The 22199-nt window shown below is 47.7% G+C and overlaps 1 protein-coding gene across 2 annotated transcripts in view; it reads right to left on the reverse strand.

Moving 5' to 3' along the window:
• Positions 1-2523: 2523 nt before the first annotated feature.
• Positions 2524-22199, reverse strand: part of sult6b1 (sulfotransferase family, cytosolic, 6b, member 1) — a 31820-nt gene continuing 12144 nt past the window's right edge. For both annotated transcript variants that reach the window (XM_038815038.1, XM_038815028.1), the window contains 5 exons: positions 19745-19834; positions 17804-17930; positions 13044-13138; positions 6031-6187; positions 2524-3003 (listed from right to left, as the gene is read on the reverse strand). In XM_038815038.1, the coding sequence (XP_038670966.1) occupies positions 2879-3003; positions 6031-6187; positions 13044-13138; positions 17804-17930; positions 19745-19834 (594 nt within the window). In that variant the 3' untranslated portion in view covers positions 2524-2878. The remainder of the gene's footprint in view (positions 3004-6030; positions 6188-13043; positions 13139-17803; positions 17931-19744; positions 19835-22199) is intronic.

A 22199-nucleotide genomic window follows, 5' to 3' on the forward strand; every position in this document is an offset into this window, starting at 1 on the left:
TATTTTCAGTAATCAAAATCTGGCTTCCATGTGACTCCGGATCATCGGCAGCATGTTTGATTCCTAACTGTTTCCCTGAAATGGTCACTCAGTTGTGTCAAACTGCTGCCGAAAGGCAGACACGGGCGAGCGTGCAGACTCCACACAGTCGCCTGAGGTCAGAATCAAACCTGCGTCCCTGGCACTGTGAGGCAGCAGTGCTAACTACTGTGCCTCAATTTCTTTGAGATCTCTGCAATTCGCCCACAAAGCTTTACTGTGGGAAGCCTATTTGCAGAAACGTGCTGCACACAGCTTGTTACTTCATTCACGCACAAATGTGCTGCAATGTCTGCGTGCTTGCCTCTCTAGTAAGACTCTCAGCGCCATCCAGTGGCTGAAGTCAGCACAGCAACATTAACCCTTTCCCAGATGGGAGTTAGAATAGCAGCTCAATGGCCGAAATCGCTGCTGTCTGTTTAGACGTCTACTCAACTACATCTCGGGCAGCATGGTGGTGCAGTGGTTAGCACTATCTGCATGGATCTCACCCCCACAACCCAAATATGTTCCCGTACCGGCCTCCCCGAGCAGGTGCCGGAATGTAGCGACTGGGGGCTTTTCACAGTAACTTCATTGAAGCCTACTTGTGACAATAAGCGCTTATTATTATTATATTATTAGATAGGTGGTTTGGCCATGCTAAATTGCCCCTTAATTGAATGAACAAAAAAAAAATACTCAACTACATCTTTGCAGCTAGTCTGACACTTAAATAAAGAAACGTGACACCAAATGGGTAGCTGAGTTCCAAATTGCAAGTCTAGTTATTGCAGAAGCTGAGTAAATTGGGTGGTAATTCTCTGGAGTTTAGACGAATGAGAGGCGATCTCACTGACAGCTACAGAATTTGGAAGGGGTTCGAAAGGATGGACGCCAAGTGGTTGTCCCTGTTGGCCGGGGAATCTTAGGCTAAGGGGTCCGATCATTTAGGACGACAGGAAGAGAACATTCTTCACTCAAAGGGTTGTGAATTTTTAGAATTCTCGACCCGAGGGTCATGGATTCTCCATGGTTGAACACTTTTAAGGCCGGGATTGACAGATTGCTGATCTCGCAGAGTGTTAAGGGATATGGGGAGTGGGCTGGGAAATGGAGTTGACGTTCAAGATTAGCGATGATCATATTGAATGGCGGAGCAGGCTCGATAGGCCATGTGGTCTACCCATGCTCCTGGTCAGCATTCTCCGATCCCCCAGCAGTGCGTTCTTCGGGGGGGGGGGGGGGGGGGGGGGGGGGGGCGTTCACTGGCGGCGAGATTCTATACTCCCCCCACATGTCAATGGGATTTCCCATTGAAGCCATCCTACCTGGAATCCCAACGGCTGGAGGATTCCGGCCCATATTTCACATGTTCTTACGTCCAATCTCATACACATTTTGTAACCATTATCTACTAATGACAGAATCATTATTGCATTTAGACAATCCTTCATCCCACTGCAACATCTCATTGCAATTCACACAACAAAATCACATCAGTAAACCTAAAGGCTGCAGATTGAAGACGCAACAGAATCCCAAGTAATTCATTTTATTTATGGATGATAGTATTTCCATTGGTTGAAATAAAATCCAAATCGAAATAAAAATGGAGAATTCAAACTGATACAAATAAAGACTTGTGTGTGTGTGTGTGTGTGTGTGGGGGTGGGGGGGGGGGGGAGGGGGAAATTCCTCAATAAGGGCTGCAATTAACCATTCCTCTTTGTGAGACATGACCATCTTGTAAAATGGTGCTCAGAAATTGCAACTTTTAAAGTTATGTGCTTTTGCAATATCAGGCTCTTGATGTCAGGAGAAGGAAAAACTGATGGACCCAAGAGAGTCTCAAACTGTGAAACGCATGTCTTCAATGTTTCATATATATATATTCACAGCAAAGCATTGAAAGGACGACGCGTGGTGCAGTGGTTAGCACTGCTGCCTCACGGCGCTGAGGTCCCAGGTTCGATCTCAGCCTCGGGTCCCTGTCCGTGTGGAGTTTGCACATTCTCCCCGTGTCTGCGTGGGTCTCGCCCCCACAACCCAAAGATGTGCAAGTTAAGTGGATTGGCCACGCTAAATTGCCCCTTAATTGGAAAAAATAACAATTGGGTACTCTACAAAAAAATTTTGAAAAGCAAAGCATTGAAAAGGTACTCAAGGTGTGTGTACTCCAGCATCTTCCGATATTTAAAATAAAGTTAAAAACATGGCTTTCATTAAAATAAGGAGAATTTCATCCTCTTCTGTAGCCCTGCAGTTCCAGCAATGCAATTATAGCGAAAGGTGCAATAACTGTGATCGCCACCCTGCATCTGAGGCAATGATAACTGACGTGGCTGCCCTTCTGCAGATGACAGCAAACCTTACTGCAATGACCTATAATCGTCCTTGTCCTGGGCATGTCACGTTGCTGCTCCAGACTGCAGAGCCTGTGATCCTGCGATATTACAGTGCATGCCAGATAGCATTCGGCATTTGATGACTTGCAAGCAGGATTTGTCCCTGCTGAAACGGAGCGGAGGATTTTAGTCGATTGCTACAGTCACCTTTGGGAGGAGGAGAATGGGGGGGGGGGGGGGGGGGCATGGGCGTGAGGGGTGAAAGAAGCTGCGAGGTTTACGTGCTTGACGTCAATAGTCAGCAAAATCACAAAGAGCCACAGAGGTTTGGCTCTAAATGTGTAGCGTTAAGCTCTCACCTCCTAGTGGATCGGCTGCATTCACTGTTTTTAAATGGGAGGGGTTTGGGTGTTTGCCAGGGGAGTTTCGAAGTCACAGTTCCAATCACTTGTCTTTTCAAATTAAAAGTCGTTCCTCGTCCATCATAATATTCACAGCATTGTTGATGACGCTCAACAGTACAGGTTATACTTCAGTTTTGCTCCTACTTTTGTGCCTGCAAGGCAGGCCTCAAACTTTGCATCCATCTCTTGACTCTGCTCCTCAGTGAAAAGGCTTCTCCAGTCTCCAACCACACCTACATTTAAGAAAAAAAAAAATAAAAGATGCAAAGTCATTAAAACTGCTTTGGTTCAGCCAATTATATGGAATAATCTTGAGTAAATCCCTCAAAGCAAAGCAAAGGTGGTCATCCGGGTGGGGGCCATGAAGATTAACCTTTGATCATTAACAGTTTATAAGTGAGAGAGAGTGGACAAGGTTAAGGTCAGAGGACTTCCCTCAAGCTCATGTCGGTTATCAATTCTCGCGTTTCATGCTTTTTCTCCTTATTCATTCAATGATTTCCTAATTCAGGGAGGCATTGCGACAGAATTACTGACACAGTGCAATGTCGCATATTGCAAAGCTCTTACAAGGATGGATTGCTGTTCTTGTTGTGAAATATTTCCTTTCCCTCCACGTTACACCATCAAATGAGCATCATCGTGAGTAATTGTGTTTTCAAATTAAGCGGTGGAAAAAACTTTGCCAAACAAAGTAATCCAGGTCAAAAAACGTCCAGCTGCTCAACCAGGGGTTTTTCAAACTTTATAAATTGCTGGTTAGATCCCAGCTGGAGTTTTGTGGACAATTCTTTTGTTTTTATAAATTTAGAGTATCCAATTATTTTTCTCCAATTAAGGGGCAATTTAGCATTGGCAATCCACCTAACCTGCACATCTTTGGGTTGTGGGGGTGAAACCCTCGCAGACACGGGGAGAATGTGCAAACTCCACACGGACAGCGACCCAGAGCCGGGATCGAACCTGGGACCTCAGAGTCCGAGGCAGCAATGCAAACCATCGTGCCACATGCCGCCCCCAGCCAAATTCTCCCCTCAACACCCGCCATTGAACTCATCAATGGGGGCTTGGGAGAATCCCACCCTTCCAAGTCGCAGATTCAAAATCATTGTGGAAAAAAATCCAGAGAGGAGATAAGAATACAATATTTTCCGTTCAGTTGTCAGGATCTGGAAAGCTCTTTCTGAAAAGGTGAAGAAGGTGATTCCATAAATTATTTTAAATGGGAGTTGGACAGTGACAGAGGATAAGAAATTTACAGAATTACAAATGTGCATAATGTAAGAAATTGTCCTATATACTGGCCGGGATGCTCCGAAATCCCGACCAAGTGTTGAAGCCGGTGTCAAAACCGGCGCAAGCAACACCGGCGTCAACAGGCCTCCAGGCCCAGTAATTCTCCCCTTCCTAGGGGGCTAGAACGGCGGCGGAGTGCTGTGCACTGCTCCGGCGTCGAAAGTTGGCCCTACATGGCTGGCGCGGGTCCACGCATACGCGCCACAGCGGTCTCCGCGCCGGCCCCCAGGCAACATGGCAGAGCCCTTCTCCGACCCAGCGTGGGTTCGGAGAATCCTGGCCACTGTATTTTATATGTTGTAGTAATATTATGAAAGGCCCTGGGTTCAAATACATATCGGCTGTATGTTTGCTAAACTGTGATTAAGGAGTCATAAAAGCATGCGATTGGAACATTTGCTTGTTTACAGAGAGAACACTGTTTATGTTTAGGAATTTCCCTTTAGATAATTTATGAGGGATTGTGTTTATTCCTAGCAATGCAGGTCATCTTAGGGGAAGGAGAATGGAGAATGCCTTATGCTTGGGATACCGATGATGTAATTATTGGAAGGAGCCAGGTCTGTCTGTAGTTTTGCAGTCTGTAATAAGATTTTAAGTTGAACAGCCGTTTGCCATAGGATTTGAGTGACAAGACAGAAGGATTTTCAGGTTGTTCCAGAAAGGGTCTCTCTCTGAAGGTATGCACAAAGAAGCAAGTAACCCTGATTGTTAATTTTATTTATAAGTGGTATTTGAACTGTATTGGGTTGTACAATTGGAATATACAGTGGCAGGTGTAGATAGTGAGTTAAGGTTTTCTTCCCCTTTCATTTCAGACCTGTTACTTGTAAAGCTATTTCTTTGTTGTTAATCTGGTTAATTCTGTGTTTAAATTAAACTTTGTTTCCCATAAAAGATGCCTATTGGCTCCTGTGGTTTAGTAGTCTTCCCCCACAGTCTTACAAATTGCAAATTGTTGGGATTTTCCTACAGTCCGAATACAGACATAAGGCAGGAATTTGAAACGAAGCATGACTTGCTTTTTCAAAGATCCAGCACAAGAACAAGGGGCCTCTTACATACTGTACATTTCTAAGATTGTCCGAACAGCAACAACGGTGGTAAAGTGGCAGTGGTTAGCCTCACAGCCCCAGGAACCCGGGTTCAATTCCAGCCTTGGGTCACTGTCTCTGTGGAATCACAGAATCCATAGAATCCCTACAATGCAGAAGGAGGCCATTCGGCCCATGTGCATCATCCCTTGGAAAGAGCACTTAAGCCCACACCTCCACACTATCCCTGTAACCCAACCTAACCATTTTGACACTAAGGCACAATTTATCATGGCCAATCCACCTAATCTGCACATCTTTGGATGTTCTCCCCGGGTTTCCTCCGGGCTCTCCAGTTTCCTCCCACAGTCCAACGATGTACGGGTTAGGTGGATTGGCCATGGTAAATTGCCCCTTAGTGTCCAGGGATATGCGAGTTAGGTTATGGGGATAGGGCTGGGTGGACAGATGATGGACATGGGTAGAGAGGGCAGCACCACAGCACAGTGGCTTCACAGCTCCAGGGTCCCAGGTTCGATTCCCGGCTTGGGTCACTGTCTATGCGGAGTCTGCACGTTCTCCCAGTGTCTGCGTGAGTTTCCTCCGGGTGCTCCGGTTTCCTCCCACAGCCCAAAAGATGTGCGGGTTAGGTGGATTGGCCATGATAAATTGCCCTTACTGTCCAAAAAGATTAGGTGGGGTTACTGAGATAGGGTGGAGGTGTGGGCTTGGGTGGGGTGATCTTTCCAAGGGCCGGTGCAGACTCGATGGGCTGTAAATTCTATGATTCTATGAGTGCTCTTTCGAAGGGTCAGTGCAGACTCGATGGGCCAAATAGCCTCCTTCTGCATTGTAGGGTTTCTGACAACATCCCATTTCCTGCCTCAAGATGATCAAAGGAGACCCTCCCAAGAGTTCTATTTCACCTACCCTTTCGGAAGATAACTTTGCCAAACGTGGAGTGAGTTGCCTGGGAGTTGTCACTCATGGCCTGGAATGTACCTCTGCCAGCAACCTTTTGGATCTGTTCCTCGGTCATGGAGAGGCCGAAGAACTCTGCGACCATCTGAATCCCCTTCGGCAAGTTCTTTCAGAGGGAAACAAAACCAAAAACATCTTAATAAATCTATGAGAAGGAAACGTTGGTCGGACAACAAACAGCTGGGTAAATTCAGGTGAGCCTGCTCGTTCAGCGGGATGCAGCAATCACACAATTAGGGCCAATGGTGTGTTTGCCCTCTGACTAAACCATGTGTATGTCCAGAATGATGCAAAACTGGGATAGTGGAACTACGCTGCAAGAGGTTTAATATTCCACATCAATAATCTGCAGTTTGTTTCTCCCTCACTGTCAGTTTACAAGAGTTCCTTTCCCCGCTCTCATAAAAAATTTTAAAAATGCATAAATGCTGGTCACTCACACCATTGTGAAAATTGTGTTATTGCCACACTGAAACAGGTTTGATGTGAATCACTTACTCGTACCAACGTCACAATAAAAAATTCAGTGTTTCTCAACTTCCTCGTAGCAGGATGATTGAATCATGTTCAATAGAGGCCATTGTGAATTCTAACCTTGCAACACTGAACTTTAAACTAGACAAGGACAAGGATTGCTTTGAATGGCTGCCAAATGGCTCTTGCCTCACTGTCAAACTGATTATAATAATAATCTTTATTAGTGTCACACTAGTGTCACAAGTAGGCTTACATCAACACTGCAATGAAGGTTCTGTGAAAAGCCCCTTGTCACCACATTCTGGCACCTATTTGGATACACTGAGAATTTACAGAACAGATTACCATAACTGAAGCTACTTACGCCCCACCTATTGTTTGGGCTGATATTACTTCGCCTTGGGGTGGCTCTTGTACTTGGCAGAAGGACAGGGACGGTCGTGGTTACAAAAGGAAATCTTCACTTAACTGTCAAGTAATATTACAAACAGGATATCTCTGGGGAAATTTGGAGGAAAGGGAGAAGAAGCCATTCAGCACAATCCTTTCACATCCATCCAACATTACGGCTGAGAAAGGCTGAGTAGAATGTTTCTGTTTCTGGGGACTTTGTGCATCTTGGGATGTAGGTGACAGACAAAGCACGTGTTCCTAGTTGTTTGTTTTTTCACCTGGAATAAGTCACTATCCGCAAACAGAGGCTATATCTTGAAGGGGTGCCACTCCACATCAGGAGGGCTGTCTTGGAGTCTCTCCTGCTCTTGCTGCCTGCCGCAGGTGTGTTGGAAGGATTTATCGGTTGATAATCAATCTGTTTGGCCACGTCATGGGCGGAATTCTCCGCAACAGCCGACGCTGTCGTGAAACCCAGAGTGTTTCACAATGGCGTTGGAGGCCGCCCCTCACCCCCTATTCTCCCCCCCCCCCCCCGGGGGGGCTAGGAGCGGCGTTTCATGAAACTCGCCAGCGAGTCATGCACTAGCACACCCAAGTCTCGCTGCACAGCGGCATGCTTTAATATTTTATCGTTTAAATAATAATCCCGTTTGCTGTTATTCCTACCAAAATGGATAACCTCACATTTGTCAACATTGTATTCCATCTGCCAGACCGTAGCCCATTCACTTAACCTATCCAAATCCCTCTGCAGACTTCCAGTATCCTCTGCACTTTTCGCTTTACCCACTCATCTTAGTGTCATCTGCAAACTTGGACACATTGCCCTTGGTCCCCAACTCCAAATCATCTATGTAAATTGTGAACAATTGTGGGCCCAACACGGATCCCTGAGGGACACCACTAGCTACTGATTGCCAACCAGAGAAACACCCATTAATCCCCACTCTTTGCTTTCTATTAATTAACCAATCCTCTATCCATGCTACTACTTTACCCTTAATGCCATGCATCTTTATCTTATGCAGCAACCTTTTGTGTGGCACCTTGTCAAAGGCTTTCTGGGAATCCAGATATACCACATCCATTGGCTCCCCGTTATCTACTGCACTGGTAATGTCCTCAAAAAATTCCACTAAATTAGTTAGGCATGACCTGCCCTTTAAGAACCCATGCTGCGTCTGCCCAATGGGACAATTTCTATCCAGATGCCTCGCTATTTCTTCCTTGATGATAGATTCCAGCATCTTCCCTACTACCGAAGTTAAGCTCACTGGCCTATAATTTCCTGCTTTCTGCCTACTTCCTTTTTTAAACAGTGGTGTCACGTTTGCTAATTTCCAATCCACCGGGACCACCCCAGAGTCTAGTGAATTTCGGTAAATTATCACTAGTGCATCTGCAATTTCCCTAGCCATCTCTTTTAGCACTCTGGGATGCATTCCATCAGGGCCAGGAGACTTGTCTACCTTTAGCCCCAATTAGCTTGCCCATCACTACCTCCTTAGTGATAACAATCCTCTCAAGGTCCTCACTGTCATAGCCTCATTTCTATCAGTCGCTGGCATGTTATTTGTCTCTTCCACTGTGAAGACCGACCCAAAAAAACCTGTTCAGATCCTCAGCCATTTCCTCATTTCCCATTATTAAAACTCCCTTCTCATCCTCTAAAGGACCAATATTTACCTTAGCCACTCTTTTTTGTTTTATATATTTGTAAAAACTTTTACTGCCTGTTTTTATATTCTGAGCAAGTTTACTCTCATACTCTATCTTACTCTTCTTTATAGCTTTTTTAGTAGCTTTCTGTTGCCCCCTAAAGATTTCCCAGTCCTCTAATCTCCCAGCAATCTTTGCCACTTTGCCACATGTTTCAGTAATGGCCACTAAATCATAGTCATTTACGATGATTTGTGCCATCAACTCATTTACTTTATTCCAAATACTACGAGCATTCAGGTAAAGTAAACTTATGTTGGTTTTTTAACCTCTGTTTTGAATCTTAACATATCCAGTTTTATTCCTTTTGTTATTACTGGGCCTATTCACTGAGCTCCCCTCAGTCACTGTACCTTGTACTGTCGCCCTTTTAGATTTTTGACTATGTCTTCTCTGCCTTGCACTTTCCCCCTTACTTCCTTTTGCTTCTGTCCCTGTTTTACTACCTTCCAACTTCCTGCATCGGTTCCCATGGTCGGGAACGGCAGGCCGCTCGGCCCATCTGGGCCAGAGAATCGTGGGTCGCCGTGAAAAACGGCGACCTGCGATTCTCCGAGCGGCGTGTCGCAAAACGCGACGCGCCACTTTGGGGGGTGGGGCGGTGGGAGAATCACGGGGGGTGCCAGAGCGACCCTCCCGCGATTCTCCCACCCGGCCTGGGGAGCAGAGAATCGCGCCCCTCATGAATCTGCTTTCTGCGAAACTGAAGCTTGTGGCTGAGGGGGAGGGACGTAACCCAGTGAGACACAAGACTTCCCCTTACCACTGAAATATAATCCTAAATAGGATTATTGTGCCTCCAAAAGGGATCAGGACACATAAGATGAGGACAACCCATTCTTATCAGTTTCTGGCACTGTACCTGTGTTGCACAATGACTTGTGGTGAGTGACAGACCTGCATAAGAACCCAGGGCCAGCCTGCTGACTGGGAAAGACAGGGAGCTGGATTCCTCCACCCCGCATGCCAAGGGCGAGATGCCGACAATGGGAAAATCCATTGACCTTGGGCGAATTGAACGCGGCCGGAGAGTCCCGCCCAAGGAAAGAAGGAATTCCATTTTTATAGCTCCTTTCACAACCTCAGGCTTCAGAAAGTGCTTTGCAGATAATTAAGTACCTTTTGAAGCGTAACCACTGTGGTTAAATGGGAAACACAGCTGGCAATTTGCACACAGCAATGTCCCATAAATGGCAATGATTACATAATTTGCTTTAGTGCGCCTGGCTGAGTGTTATGTTTGGTTTGGATACCAGGGACACAAACAGTGCATATAAAAACTGTGGTTACAGGAGAAGGTCAGACGCTAGGAATCATGTGATGAGTAACTCATCTCCTGACTCTACAAAGCCTTCCCACCATTTGCAAGGCACAAGCCAGGGGCAAAATTCTCCGACCCCCAGCAGGGTCGGAGAATCGCCTGGGGCTGCCGAAAATCCCGCCCCCGCCATGTCCAGAATTCTCTCACCTGCAAAAAGTCGGCATGCCGCCAATCCCGCCGCCCGCCTCGGAGAATGGCGGGGGCCGGCGGGAGGCTACGGGTTTCTGTGCTGCCGTTATTCTCCGGCCCGCGATGGGAGGCCTCTCCCGCCGCCGAGGTTTGAACCACCTCTGGTGGCGGCGGGGTCGGCGGCGCGAGTGGGCCCCCGGGGTCCTGGGAGGGGGGGGGGGGGGGGCGGGAGGGCGGGGCGATCGGACCTCGGGGGGTGCCCCCACGGTGTCCAGGCCCACGTCTCACCATCCAGGACAAAGCAGTCACTTTGGGAATAGAGGGATATGGCCCCCGGAAGGGTAGGGGGGGTTTCAGTTCGGACGGGCAGCGTGGTCGGTGCAGGCTTGGAGGGCCGAAGGGCCTGTTCCTCTGCTGCAATTTTCTTTGTTCTTTTAATTGACACCACATCCTGTGCCAGGGGAGGCAGTGACATAGTGGTATTGTCACTGGGCTAGTAATCCAGAAACCCAGGGTAATCCTCCAGGGACCCAGGTTTGAATCACACCATGGCAGATGGTGACATTTGAATGCAATAAAAATCTGGAATTAAAAGCCTAATAATGACCATGAAACATTTGTCGATTGTCATAAAAACCCACCTGGAACTAATGTAACTAATGTCCTTTCCAGAAGAAAATCTGTCTTCCTCACCTGGTCTGGCCTGACCCAGCCAGTCACACCCGTATCCCACGAACAAATAAAAATAAACATTCAGTCCCTCCATCACTCGTATAGTGGTAGCAGGGTGTAGCATATTCAAGATGCACTGCATCAACTCACCAAGCTCCTTAGAATGTAACTTCCAAACCCGTGACTTATACCGTTCAGAAGGCCAAGAACAGTAGACACATGGGAAGTTCCCCTCCAAGCCACGAATGATTTGGAAATATAGCACTGTTCCTTCACTGTGGCTGGGTCAAAAACCTGGAACTCCCTCCCTACCAGAACTATGGGTGACTCTACACCACATGGGCTGCTGCAGTTCAAGCATGTGGCTCATCACTGCTTCCTCAAGCGTTATTAAGAATGGGCAATAATGCTGGCCCAGACAGCAAAGCCCAAATCCTGTGAAATAATAAAATAAAACAAAATCCCTCAGTACTGCATCATCCCACATTATGGGATCGTGATCTTCTGACACAGTGAACTTTTTTATTTATTTATAAATTTTGAGTACCCAACCTTTTTTTTTCCAATTAAGGGGTAATTTAGAGTGGCGAATCCACCTAGCCTGCACGTCTTTGGGTTGTGGGAATGAAACCCACGCAGACAAGGGGAGAATGAGCAAACTCCACATGGACAGTGACCCGGGGCTGGGATCAAACCCGGGTCCTCAGCGCAGTAGCCTGCAGTGCTAACCACTCCGCCACTGTGCCGCCCCTCCCAACACAATGAACTACCGGCTAGTTAGGTTCCGGTTAGTTTCTAGTTCGGGGAGCAGGCAGGCAGAAGTGGCAATGCATCAGGAATCATGAATCTTTCTCCCTTTAAAAATGCAACTTCCCACTTTGTTATTAATTGGCCCGTCTCTTTTTATATATGTCAACTCCAGTCACCCAGCCTTTTCTCTATTGAAACATGTCGATTTACATATGGTACTCATTTATATTGCTTACTTCAACAACCACCGTTGTAATATATTCTACAATCTTATTACTGTTCGGGTTCCATCTGACATTCCTCCTCAATCCAATCTTCCTAACTTTTCCATCTTGTGCCTTGCTGCTTGAACAACATGAAATATTAGATCATTTTGTCAATCGTTTTTAATCTTGCAAACGTCTATCCACTTGGGGCTTGCCCTTCTTTAGAAAACAAACCAAATTCCCTCAGTTTTTCTTCATCAGTTCAATTTCTGATCCTCATGATCAATGGCTAGTTTTATGCCTGACACCAGCAGTACTGTGATGAAATCAAAGGTTAAGAATTTGCCAAACTTGTTACCTGTGCTGCAATATAAATGTGGTGGGTCAAATTAGTATTTTTACCAGAAATACAGCTGAGAACATTCTCAGACGCATTTGCAAAGTTGCTACACAACAAGCAGCAGGGTTTCCCCCAGTCTGTCTAACCTTACAGCCTTCAGCTGTGGCAGTAATTAGAACATAGAACATAGAAAAATACAGCACAGAACAGGCCCTTCAGCCCACGATGTTGTGCCAAAACTTTGTCCTAGATTAATCATAGATTATCATAGAATTTACAGTGCAGAAGGAGGCCATTTGGCCCATCGAGTCTGCACCGGCTCTTAGAAAGAGCGCCCTACCCAAGGTCAACACCTCCACCCGATCCCCATAACCCAGTAACCCCACCCAACACTAAGGGCCATTTTGGACACTATGGGCAATTTATCATGGCCAATCCACCTAACCTGCACATCTTTGGACTGTGGGAGGAAACTGGAGCACCCGGAGAAAACCCACGCACACACGGGAAGGATGTGCAGACTCCGCACAGACAGTGACCCAAGCCGTAATCGAAACTGGGACCCTGGAGCTGTGAAGCAATTGTGCTATCCACAATGCTACCATGCTGCCTTTAACAACAAATTAATCTACACTCCATTATTCTACCGTAATCCATGTACCTATCCAATAGCCGCTTGAAGGTCCCTAATGTTTCCGACTCAACTACTTCCACAGGCAGTGCATCCATGCCCCCACTACTCTCTGGGTAACGAACCTACCTCTGACATCCCCCCTATATCGTCCACCATTCATCATAAATTTATGTCCCCTTGTAATGGTTTGTTCCGCCCGGGGAAAAAGTCTCTGACTGTCTTCTTGTTATAGGCAATAACCAACAAAAGGCGTGGAAACGAGTCCGGGGTGTGAATCTATATGGCATAAGGTTTGCATTGTAAAGAATATCTACTGACCTCTTTAAGCTCTTCATATGTGATCAGCATCACATTCTCATCATCAATGTGCTTCTCCCAGGTGAGGGCGTGGTCGAAGTAGGAACCCCAGCAAACTAGTTTAAGAATTAAGAAGTATTGTCAAAGAGAAAACTATTAACCAAAGGCACAGGCACACAGTCAAAGGCTCAGTGCCAAGAGCCACTCCGGTAAGTGAGTTCCTCATTGTCCACAAACAGAAGGGTAGCCTTGTTCACACAACACCTGGTGATGCTGCATCACCCACTGTTGAACACAACACCCCTGTTAATACAATTTGCCCCTTGCAAATGGGCCTATTGTGATTTACCAGAATTGCTAATCTAACAGAGTTTTCGTCTTCCACTAAAACCAGTGAATCAGATTTCTTGAAGTAACAACTAAACAACAGCAAAAGTTAAAGTGTAATTGTGTCTAGAATTAGCAATTCCGCGAAGAGAGTCAAGTCCCATAGTGTCGCACATGGAGAGCCAATGGACAGGTAGTCTGCAGATGAGATCAGGCTAGAGGCTGAGGGATAGCAGATTGGGGCACATAGACATACATTATTTTCAAATCATACATTCTGTCCTTTATACTTTTCCAGTCCAAATTAAAATGGAAACTGCCCATGTAAACATGTTGCACAGTAATAACACCCTGTCACCATGGTGGTGCTGCCCATGTTTCATATCCAGGTTTCATTATAAATATGGATAGGAATTTAATCGCCATTTGATTGGGGGACCAGTGGAGCTGCCTGAAAAGTTACATATTTAACTTACAGGTTAAAAACCAGCCAGTCTCTCAAACGAACCTCCTCCCACCTTATTTCATTTCACTCCAAACAACTCTTCTATTCCTTTCACCCACATTGGACACATGTGGGTTGAAGGTCTAGTATTTTTCCCCACCAGAGTTAGAGTAGGAGACTGGGGGAACTCCTGCAGAGTTTCAGTGTATTAAAAAGGTACTAATGCTAGAAACAGCAAAACCAAGGTCCGAAATCTCAGAGGATCAAAGCTAAATATCAAGTCAGGAGGGAGATGGTGGCGGTCCATTTGACGAAGCTGAATTGGTTGCTTTCTCTGCCGAATAGAGTGACATTGCTTGTAGAACACAGATTGCATTTGTGTGCGTGTCTCGGGGTGAGGGGGTAGGGGGGTGGGGGTGGGGGGGGGGGGGGGGGGGGGAGTGGGATCTGAAACAGGCCCAGCAATCAAATCTTCATTTGGCCATGTCCATTTTAAGACCTGGGTATTGTTATATTACCTGTGTGAAGCCAGCTGGAACGGTGTTGAAGCAGGCAGGCGTGGGCCTTGAATTGGGGTGGTTACACTTGACGCTGATCCGAGATCCCCATCAATAACCAAGTATTGAGAGAGGTGGGAGTTCTCAGAAAGATGCCAGTGTAGGGAGGGCAGTGAGGATCCAAGGATTCCTTATAGGGCCTGTTGTTTTGGGGACTCATTCTCAGCTTTGCCTGGTACTATTTGGTTTGTTGGCTCAAGCGTTTGCAGATCATGGATCAGCTGACAGTCCATCTGGAAAATCTGATTTAAAACTGATCGAAATTTTGTAGAATTGGTACAGGCAGTGACAAAATCATGTTCATTGCACAATCTACAATGTGGCGTGCTCCAGGCTCCTTGCCCATTCCCTAAATAATAACACTAGCTTGTGCCTTCAAGATTGGTATTTCTTTTCAGACTTGTCTGGACTTATGCCTTCTTTCCCAGTGTACGTACAACATACCACAGCTCCAGCTCTGAAGCTGATGCATCTTTGTGTTTTTGGATGTCCCTAAGCTTATAATCAGGGTAGTTCTGGGTTTCAGATTTTCCATGTAAACTAATGCCAGAATTTTCCGGCCTTTCCCACTGACAGCGCACCCCTGGCGCGGGTTTCCCAGCGGCAAGGGGTCCACTCAACGGGAAACTCCATTGACAGCGGGGGTCGTTTGCGGGCTGCCTCCACATGGCGGGTTGCGCGGAAAATCCCGCCCTACGAGTCCTTTGAAGTGATTGGTTAGCAATGGCTAGTTATCAAGGTTGGAAATTTCTGGAGGCAAGAGATAGATCCTCTATCAGACAAGGTTTTCCTAGTAGAGTTCAAGTTTAGGTTACAACAGACAGCGAGGACAAGGATATCAAGAGAATTAAGAGGATATTAATCGAGTTTATTTTTAGGAGGGTTGCCACAGCTCTCCCATCGAGGTGACAGCAGATCAATAGAAGAACAGTCTGTGATATGTCATCTCCTAAAAATGGAGCATGTAAGAAAAAAAATTCCACCTTTGATTTTTTTTGCTAATTAAATGTTTGTGGGTCAATATCAACTTGAGGTTGGGGGCCCCCCAAGGGGGGGGGGGGGGGGGGGGGGGGGGGGGGGGTTAGTTAAGCTGCTGGTGAAACATTCAGACCCTGAAGCACGAAGCCCGGGAGATTTTAACTTCTGCAACTTGGGCGGAGTTCTCCCATTGTGAGACTGAGTGCGAAGGCAGACAACACTGGCAGCGTCTGTGCCGCCGACCTGAATGGCAGGATCCCCCGCCAGATTCTGCACTGCGAACCTCATTCTTTACGCACAAGTGAATTCCCCTTCGGCTTTCCTGGTGGGCAGGCCGCTGATTTCTCCACCCACCCTCAGCTTGCGCGTTTGAAGGTCCTGGCACAATATTTAAACATCAGTCCAGCACATTCACCGTTCTCGCCAGCCCACCTGGCTTCACCAGCCCCTGTAGGATGTCAGCAGCCCACGGTGAAAAGGCTAGCAGCTTCAAGAAGGCATCAGCACCAACTTTCACCGCCAGGGCCCCAAGCCCACTGGTATGTGCTCTACCCCAGGGCAGCTCAAAGAAGCATACATACCGTACCTCTTTGGCCTGGGGAGGCTATTGCCTAGGAGGTAAGCACAGCTGTGACCCGCCGGCAAATCGCTCTCCAGTACTGGAAGCAGATGAATGATCTCACCTCTTCCAGGGTAAATCCTCTCATACCACCCTCCACAATCAAACTCTCCGCTTGGCATCATGTACTCAAACAGTTACTCTCCAGGAATTTCACACATTCAGTTGTGACACTTATCTCTCAACAGAGCTTTCACAACACCATCATCCTATCTGTCTCAGTCGCTCAAAGTCCAATCTCTCTCCATTCTGGGAAGACCTCGCCATGCACACAGGGGACATGCATTCCGCCCAACCTCTTTCTTTTGCCTTCATACAGGTCAACCCTGCACTTGTGTGCGAGTGAGCTAGACTAGGGGAAGGGCGGCAGGGGTCATCAACTACACCAAGTTCCAGGAGGCTGCTGCAGAGCTCGCAGGCAAGGACAGGCATCGCTCCTGTGGCGACACGAAGCTTGGTCTCTCAACAACCTTCAGATCTCAGCTCCATCGCTTTACCCAATCCTGCAATTCACAGTGAGTGCAATATATTCTGAATTAGATTCAGCTCATCCACTAAAGCTGCCCATTTGTCTTTTGCAGGAACAAGCAGACTGCCGCCAGCTATCAGCCCAGCAGCTCTCTGAGCCCCCAAAGCACATCCTTTAAAAAAATAAATTTAAAGTATCCAATTTCCACCCCCCCCCCCCCACCGCCCCAAATTACGGGGCAAGTTAGCGTGGCCAATCCACCTAGCCTGCACATCTATTTGTGTTGTGAGGGTGAGACCCATGCAGACATGGGGAGAATGTGCAAACTCCACCCGGCAGTGACCCAGGGCCGGGATCGAACCCGAGTCCTCGGCGGCGTGAGGCAGCAATGCTAACCACTGCACCACCGTGCTGCTGCCCACGATGGGCCGAAGTCCCGCCGCTGACAGGCCTCTCCCGCCGGCGGGAATTGGAGCACCTCTGGTGCCGGCGGGATTGGCGGCGCGAGCGGGCCCCCGGGGTCCTGGGGGGGGCACGGGGCTACCGGACCCCGGGGGGGTGCCCCCACGGCGGCCTGTCCCGCGATCGGGGCCCACTTTTTCTTCCGCCACAGCCTCCACCATGGCGGAGGCGGAAGAGACCCCCCTACCACGCATGACGCACTGGTGCATGTGTGGACCGGCGAAGGCCTTTCGGCCAGCCCCGACGCCGGGCGGCGGGTGCCAAAGGCTGTTGGCACCGGTTTTGGCGCCAGTCGGCGTGGCCCGACGCTGGAGTGGTTGGCGCCATTCTGCTACGCCGGGACCCCCCCCGCCCCGCCGGGTAGGGGAGAATCCTGGCCCAGGTTTCTGGTCATCTGCCCTAATATCTCCTTATGTGACTCGAGAACAAGCAGGCGGCACCTAAGCCACAGATAATTATAGGGGGGGAGGGGGGGGGGGGTGAGGTTGCAGACAAGCTCTGCAACAGGGGGCTCACACAATGACCTTGATCGGGTTCGGTACAGGAGGATGCTGACGGGCTACCAGACAGAGATATTGGGCTCATTGACTGGTCTGCCACACATCCCCTGTCATGGTCTTTTGAATTGAAGGTTACAAGAGGAAAGAGAAAATCAGAATGAAAGAGAAGCTTGGGTTTCATTGCAAAAGAGACGGTAGATAATATGATAAGATAATCCTTCAATTTTGTTTCGAGAGTTTCGCTGAGTAGAGTGGGATTTTGTTGCTTGATAGTTAGCTGTGTACACTTCCTAACCCTGAAGCCAGCTTTTCAAAGAGTAAGGAGTGTGCTGATACAATAAAGCTAACTTGTGATAGAAATTCAAAAAGAATTATGCAGCCTGAAAAGATTAAACTTAACAGTAAAGGTAGCCAAGATGTGTACCTTCTCCAGTCATGTACTTTCTGAAGAAATCATCCCAGGATACAACGTTCGGCAGTAAAGGGTTATTCTGATAGAAGTGATAATACGACACTGCATTGTCCTTGGGATTGCGCAACACCACCAGCACCTGCAGAGAGGTGACACAAGAAATTTGTTTAATCTGCTTTGCTGTAATATTGAGGGAAAGAAAACAGAATATCATCACCACCTATTCTGCTTTCTCATTAATAACATGGATCCCTCCGGTGTAGTTTGCAGACCTGATATGGGTGGTGCAGTGGTTAGCACTGCTGCATCACAGTGTCAGGGACCCCCAGGTTTAATTCCGACCTTGGGTGACTGTTTGGGCGGAGTCTGCATGTTCTCCCTCTGTCTGAGCAGATTTCCTCCGGGTGCTCCGGTTTCCTCCCACAGTCCGAAGATGTGCAGGTTATGGGGTTACTGGGATAGGGTGAGGGAGCGGGCCTCGGCAGGGTGCTCTTTCAGAGGGTCGGTGCAGACTTGATGGGCCGAATGGCCTCTTCCTGCTCTGTTGGAATTCTATGATTCCAATCAGCACTCAGGTGATAATGTCTGCATTACCAGAAGACAGAACACTCAGCTCTGCTCATGGTCTACTTTGCAACCAATCTCCCCTTTTTAAATAAACATTTTGAATCCCCCCCCAGTTTCATAATTTCGAAGTAGCTTGCTCTAATGACGATATTAATTCCATTCTTCATCTGGCCATTAGATTAAGTCCTAATTGAGTAGGACTCAGCCTCTGTCTCTATAAAGAATTGTCTGACATATACTCAGATCTTTCATGATGATGAGTTAAGTTTGTGAACTGGTTTGCGTATGGAACTGGACTTCAATTGGAACTCTACCAGCTGTGGTTCTTCATACTGGGCATGGGCCCAGCCTACAATGTGCAAAGTGTGCTTGAAATAACAAATAACTGTCACTTCTTTGCTTTCCTTTATGTCTATTTTCTTTCCCGAGGTCCTTGGGTGCCGGTATTTTATTTCCACACAGGTGCCTGTGACTCTCCAGTACCTTATCCAATTGGCTACTTTGACAGCAACGCAAACAGACCGAAAGAATGCTAAATAATTCGACCCAGAGGTTTGAGAAAGACTGGTTGGATCACAACCACCCCAATCAGTTTCCACTTAATTCCATACACTCAAGATTATTTCCTGCACAGATCAATTATTAAACCACATTTACCCAAAGCAGTTCTGTCATTATAAATAGCCGGAACTTGGGGTCATAGTTTGAGGATAAGGGGTTAGCAGAAAATTATTTGAGGACTGAGGTGAGGAGAAATTTCTTCACCCAGAGAGTGGTGAATCTGTGGAATTCACTACCACAAAAGTAGTTGAGGCAAAACTATGTAAATTCAAGAAGGAATAAGTAGGCTTTGAGGCTAAAGGGATCAAAGGATATGGGGGGAAGGCAGGATCAGGGTATTGAACTTGATGAACTTTAAAGCAGACCAAGGCAGGCCAGCAGCACGGTTCCAGCCTCCCCAAACAGGCGCCGGAGACTAGGTGCTTTTCAATATTTGAAGCCTACTTGTGACAAGTAAGCGATTTTTATTCCATTTTAATTTAATTTCATTTCACGACCAGCCATGATCATAATCAATGGCGGACCAGGCTCGAAGGGCCGAATGGCCTCCTCCTGTTTCTATTTTCTATGCATGTTTCTATGTATACTACTTTTCATAGAACGCTTAAAATTCAGAACAGTGCCAGCTAAAGTAAGTTGTCTGAAACCCTGCAACTTGACATCCAATTCTTTTATTTTTGTTCTAATTGTGTTTCTATGGTCTTATTTCTGGCCACACAGGATCATGATCAGAGCAATTGAATCCTTTTAAGATTCAATTGTGGTGATTAAAATCTTTGCTTTATCTCACTTTATCATTCATTGCTATTTAATATGTAATCTTACCTTTGTTTTCTTCTCAAGTACAGATGGTGGTAGATTGTCGTAATGATTATGCGTGCCATAAACCCTGGGAGATGGCTCATTTTTCATCATCTTAAATAAACAAATACATAATAAATGGCAGACCAGAAAGGATAATGGCACAGGAATAAAGGCAGAGACGAGTCCACACTTACAAAAATAATTTTCTGCTAACGTCTCACCATATGCATTCTGTCAAAAGGTCATCCACCCGAAGCATTAATTCAGTTACTATCTCAACAGACTCTGTTTGGCCTGTGGAGCAAGTGTTTCAGGCAGTTCCTGTTTTTATATCAAACCCATTGAAGAGTGAACAAAGGAACATTGCAGTGGGCCAATAATGGCAGCTTTAATATCTGGTACTTAGACCAGATCAGGTACAGCATAGGCACGCAACTAAGCTCCCTCTGCAATGTCATAGCAACACGCTTTAAATAGAGCATTCAGGGCAACAACTGGCAATCATTTATTCCCGTGTGGAACCTTGATATTACAGAAAACATAAACAGTACCCAAATCCAGCTGGACATAACAGGTTCGCAGATGAGGAGAAAGAGCTTCCATGAGCTGGACGGCCTTTATTCAGGTCCTCAGGTGGAATTGGCGCTCTCGCAGTTGGCCCGCTTGGAGGTGGAAAGGGAATGGACTTAGGCAGGATGGTGCTGTACCCAAACACTTGCCTCCGTCCGAATGAGGCTCTGATCGGGCAGACCCGTGGCTGTCCTTCCCGTCCGGCTACCAATTGAGGTAATTGGTGGTCAATTAAAATCCACCCGAGGGCCTCATCCTGCCTCCGGTGGTGTTTTTTTTTCTCAAAAAATATACTTTATTCATGAATTCTCTAATAAACATTACAGAACATTTTGAATTGTCGTGACTGTACATTTCCATCAAAGTTGCATATTCACTTGGTTATCTTACATTCAATTGGGATTTCGCACGTTTCCCTGTTTACAATTCTTTCGTAAGTATTTACATTGTCATTTTTCTTTCAATGCATTTATACATTGGAGTGTTAATCACACCGACCGAGGGGCTTTACACGGTTACCAGCCCCTCGGTGTACATTTGCTGGTAAGACCTTACACAGTGGCCTTTCCCCATTGCGCCTTGGCGGCAGCTGCCCCAAGCTTGAGTGCATCCCTCAGCACGTAGTCCCGGACCTTGGAATGTGCCAGTCTGCAACACGCGGTCGAGGACAATTCTTTGCACTGGAAGATCACGTAGCAAGCTTCGGGCAGACCAAAGAGCGTCTTTCACCGAGTTGATGACCTTCCAGCAGCAGTTGATGTTTGTCTCGGTGTGTGTCCCTGAAAAAAGTCCGTAGAGCACAGAGTCCTGTGTCACAGAGCTGCTCGGGATGAACCTTGAGAAATCCCACTGCATCTCTCTCCAGACCTTCTTTGCAAAGGCACATTCCAGAAGGAGGTGGGAGACCGTCTCATCTGCCCTTCAGCCACTCCAAGGGCAGCGTGTGACGGCGCTGAGACTTCATGTGTACATGAAGGATCTGACGGGAGGGCCCTTCTCACCAGGGCCGGCCCAAGGCACCGGCAACTCGGGCAGTCGCCCGGGGCGCCAGAGACTCGGGTCCCGCGCATGCGCAGTTGGGCCGGTGCCAACCAGCGCATGCGCGGCGGCCGGCCGCCCCCCCTCGGTCCGCCCCCCCCCTCCTCGGTCCGCCCCCCCCTCCTCGGTCCGCCCCCCCCTCGGTCTGCCCCCCCCCAATTGGGTCCGCCCCCCCCCATCGGGTCTGCCCCCCCCTATCGGGTCCGCCCTCCCCCATCGGGTCCGCCACCCCCCCCATCGGGTCCGCCCCCCCCCCCATCGGGTCCGCCCCCCCCCCCCCCCCCCCCCCGGTTCCGCCCCGCCCCCCCCACTCTGCCCTGCCCCCCCCTCTCTGCCCTGCCCCCCCCCCACCCCCCCCCAAGGGCGCCGACGTTCAGCTTGCCTGGGGCGCCAGCAATCCTAGGGCCGGCGCTGCTTCTCACCACCAGCCAAGCTAGGTCTTGGTGCTTGTTTGAAAGTTCTGGTGATGAGGCGTTCTGCCAGATGACACAGAGGTCTGCTTAGGGAACCATCCAACATCCTCCACAGTCTCCTTTTCCCTGAGGGCCTCGATGACATTACGTGCTGACCACTGCTTCATTGCCTTGTGGTCAAAGGTGTTTTTTTTGACAAATTTTTCCACGAGGGACAGGTGGTACGGCACAGTCCAACTACTTGGAGCGTTCTGCGGCAATGAGGCCAGGCCCATCCTTCGTAACACCGGGGACAGGTAGAACCTCAGTATGTAGTGACACTTGGTGTTTACATACCAGGGGTCCACGCACAGCTTGATGCAGCTGCACACTGGTGGTGTGTTTTTTTTCCAAAAAATATACTTTATTCATAAAATTTATAATAAACATTACAGAACATTTCGAATTGTCTTGAC

Source organism: Scyliorhinus canicula, chromosome 1, assembly GCF_902713615.1.
Source record: "Scyliorhinus canicula chromosome 1, sScyCan1.1, whole genome shotgun sequence".
NCBI classification, from domain to species: Eukaryota; Metazoa; Chordata; class Chondrichthyes; order Carcharhiniformes; family Scyliorhinidae; genus Scyliorhinus; species Scyliorhinus canicula.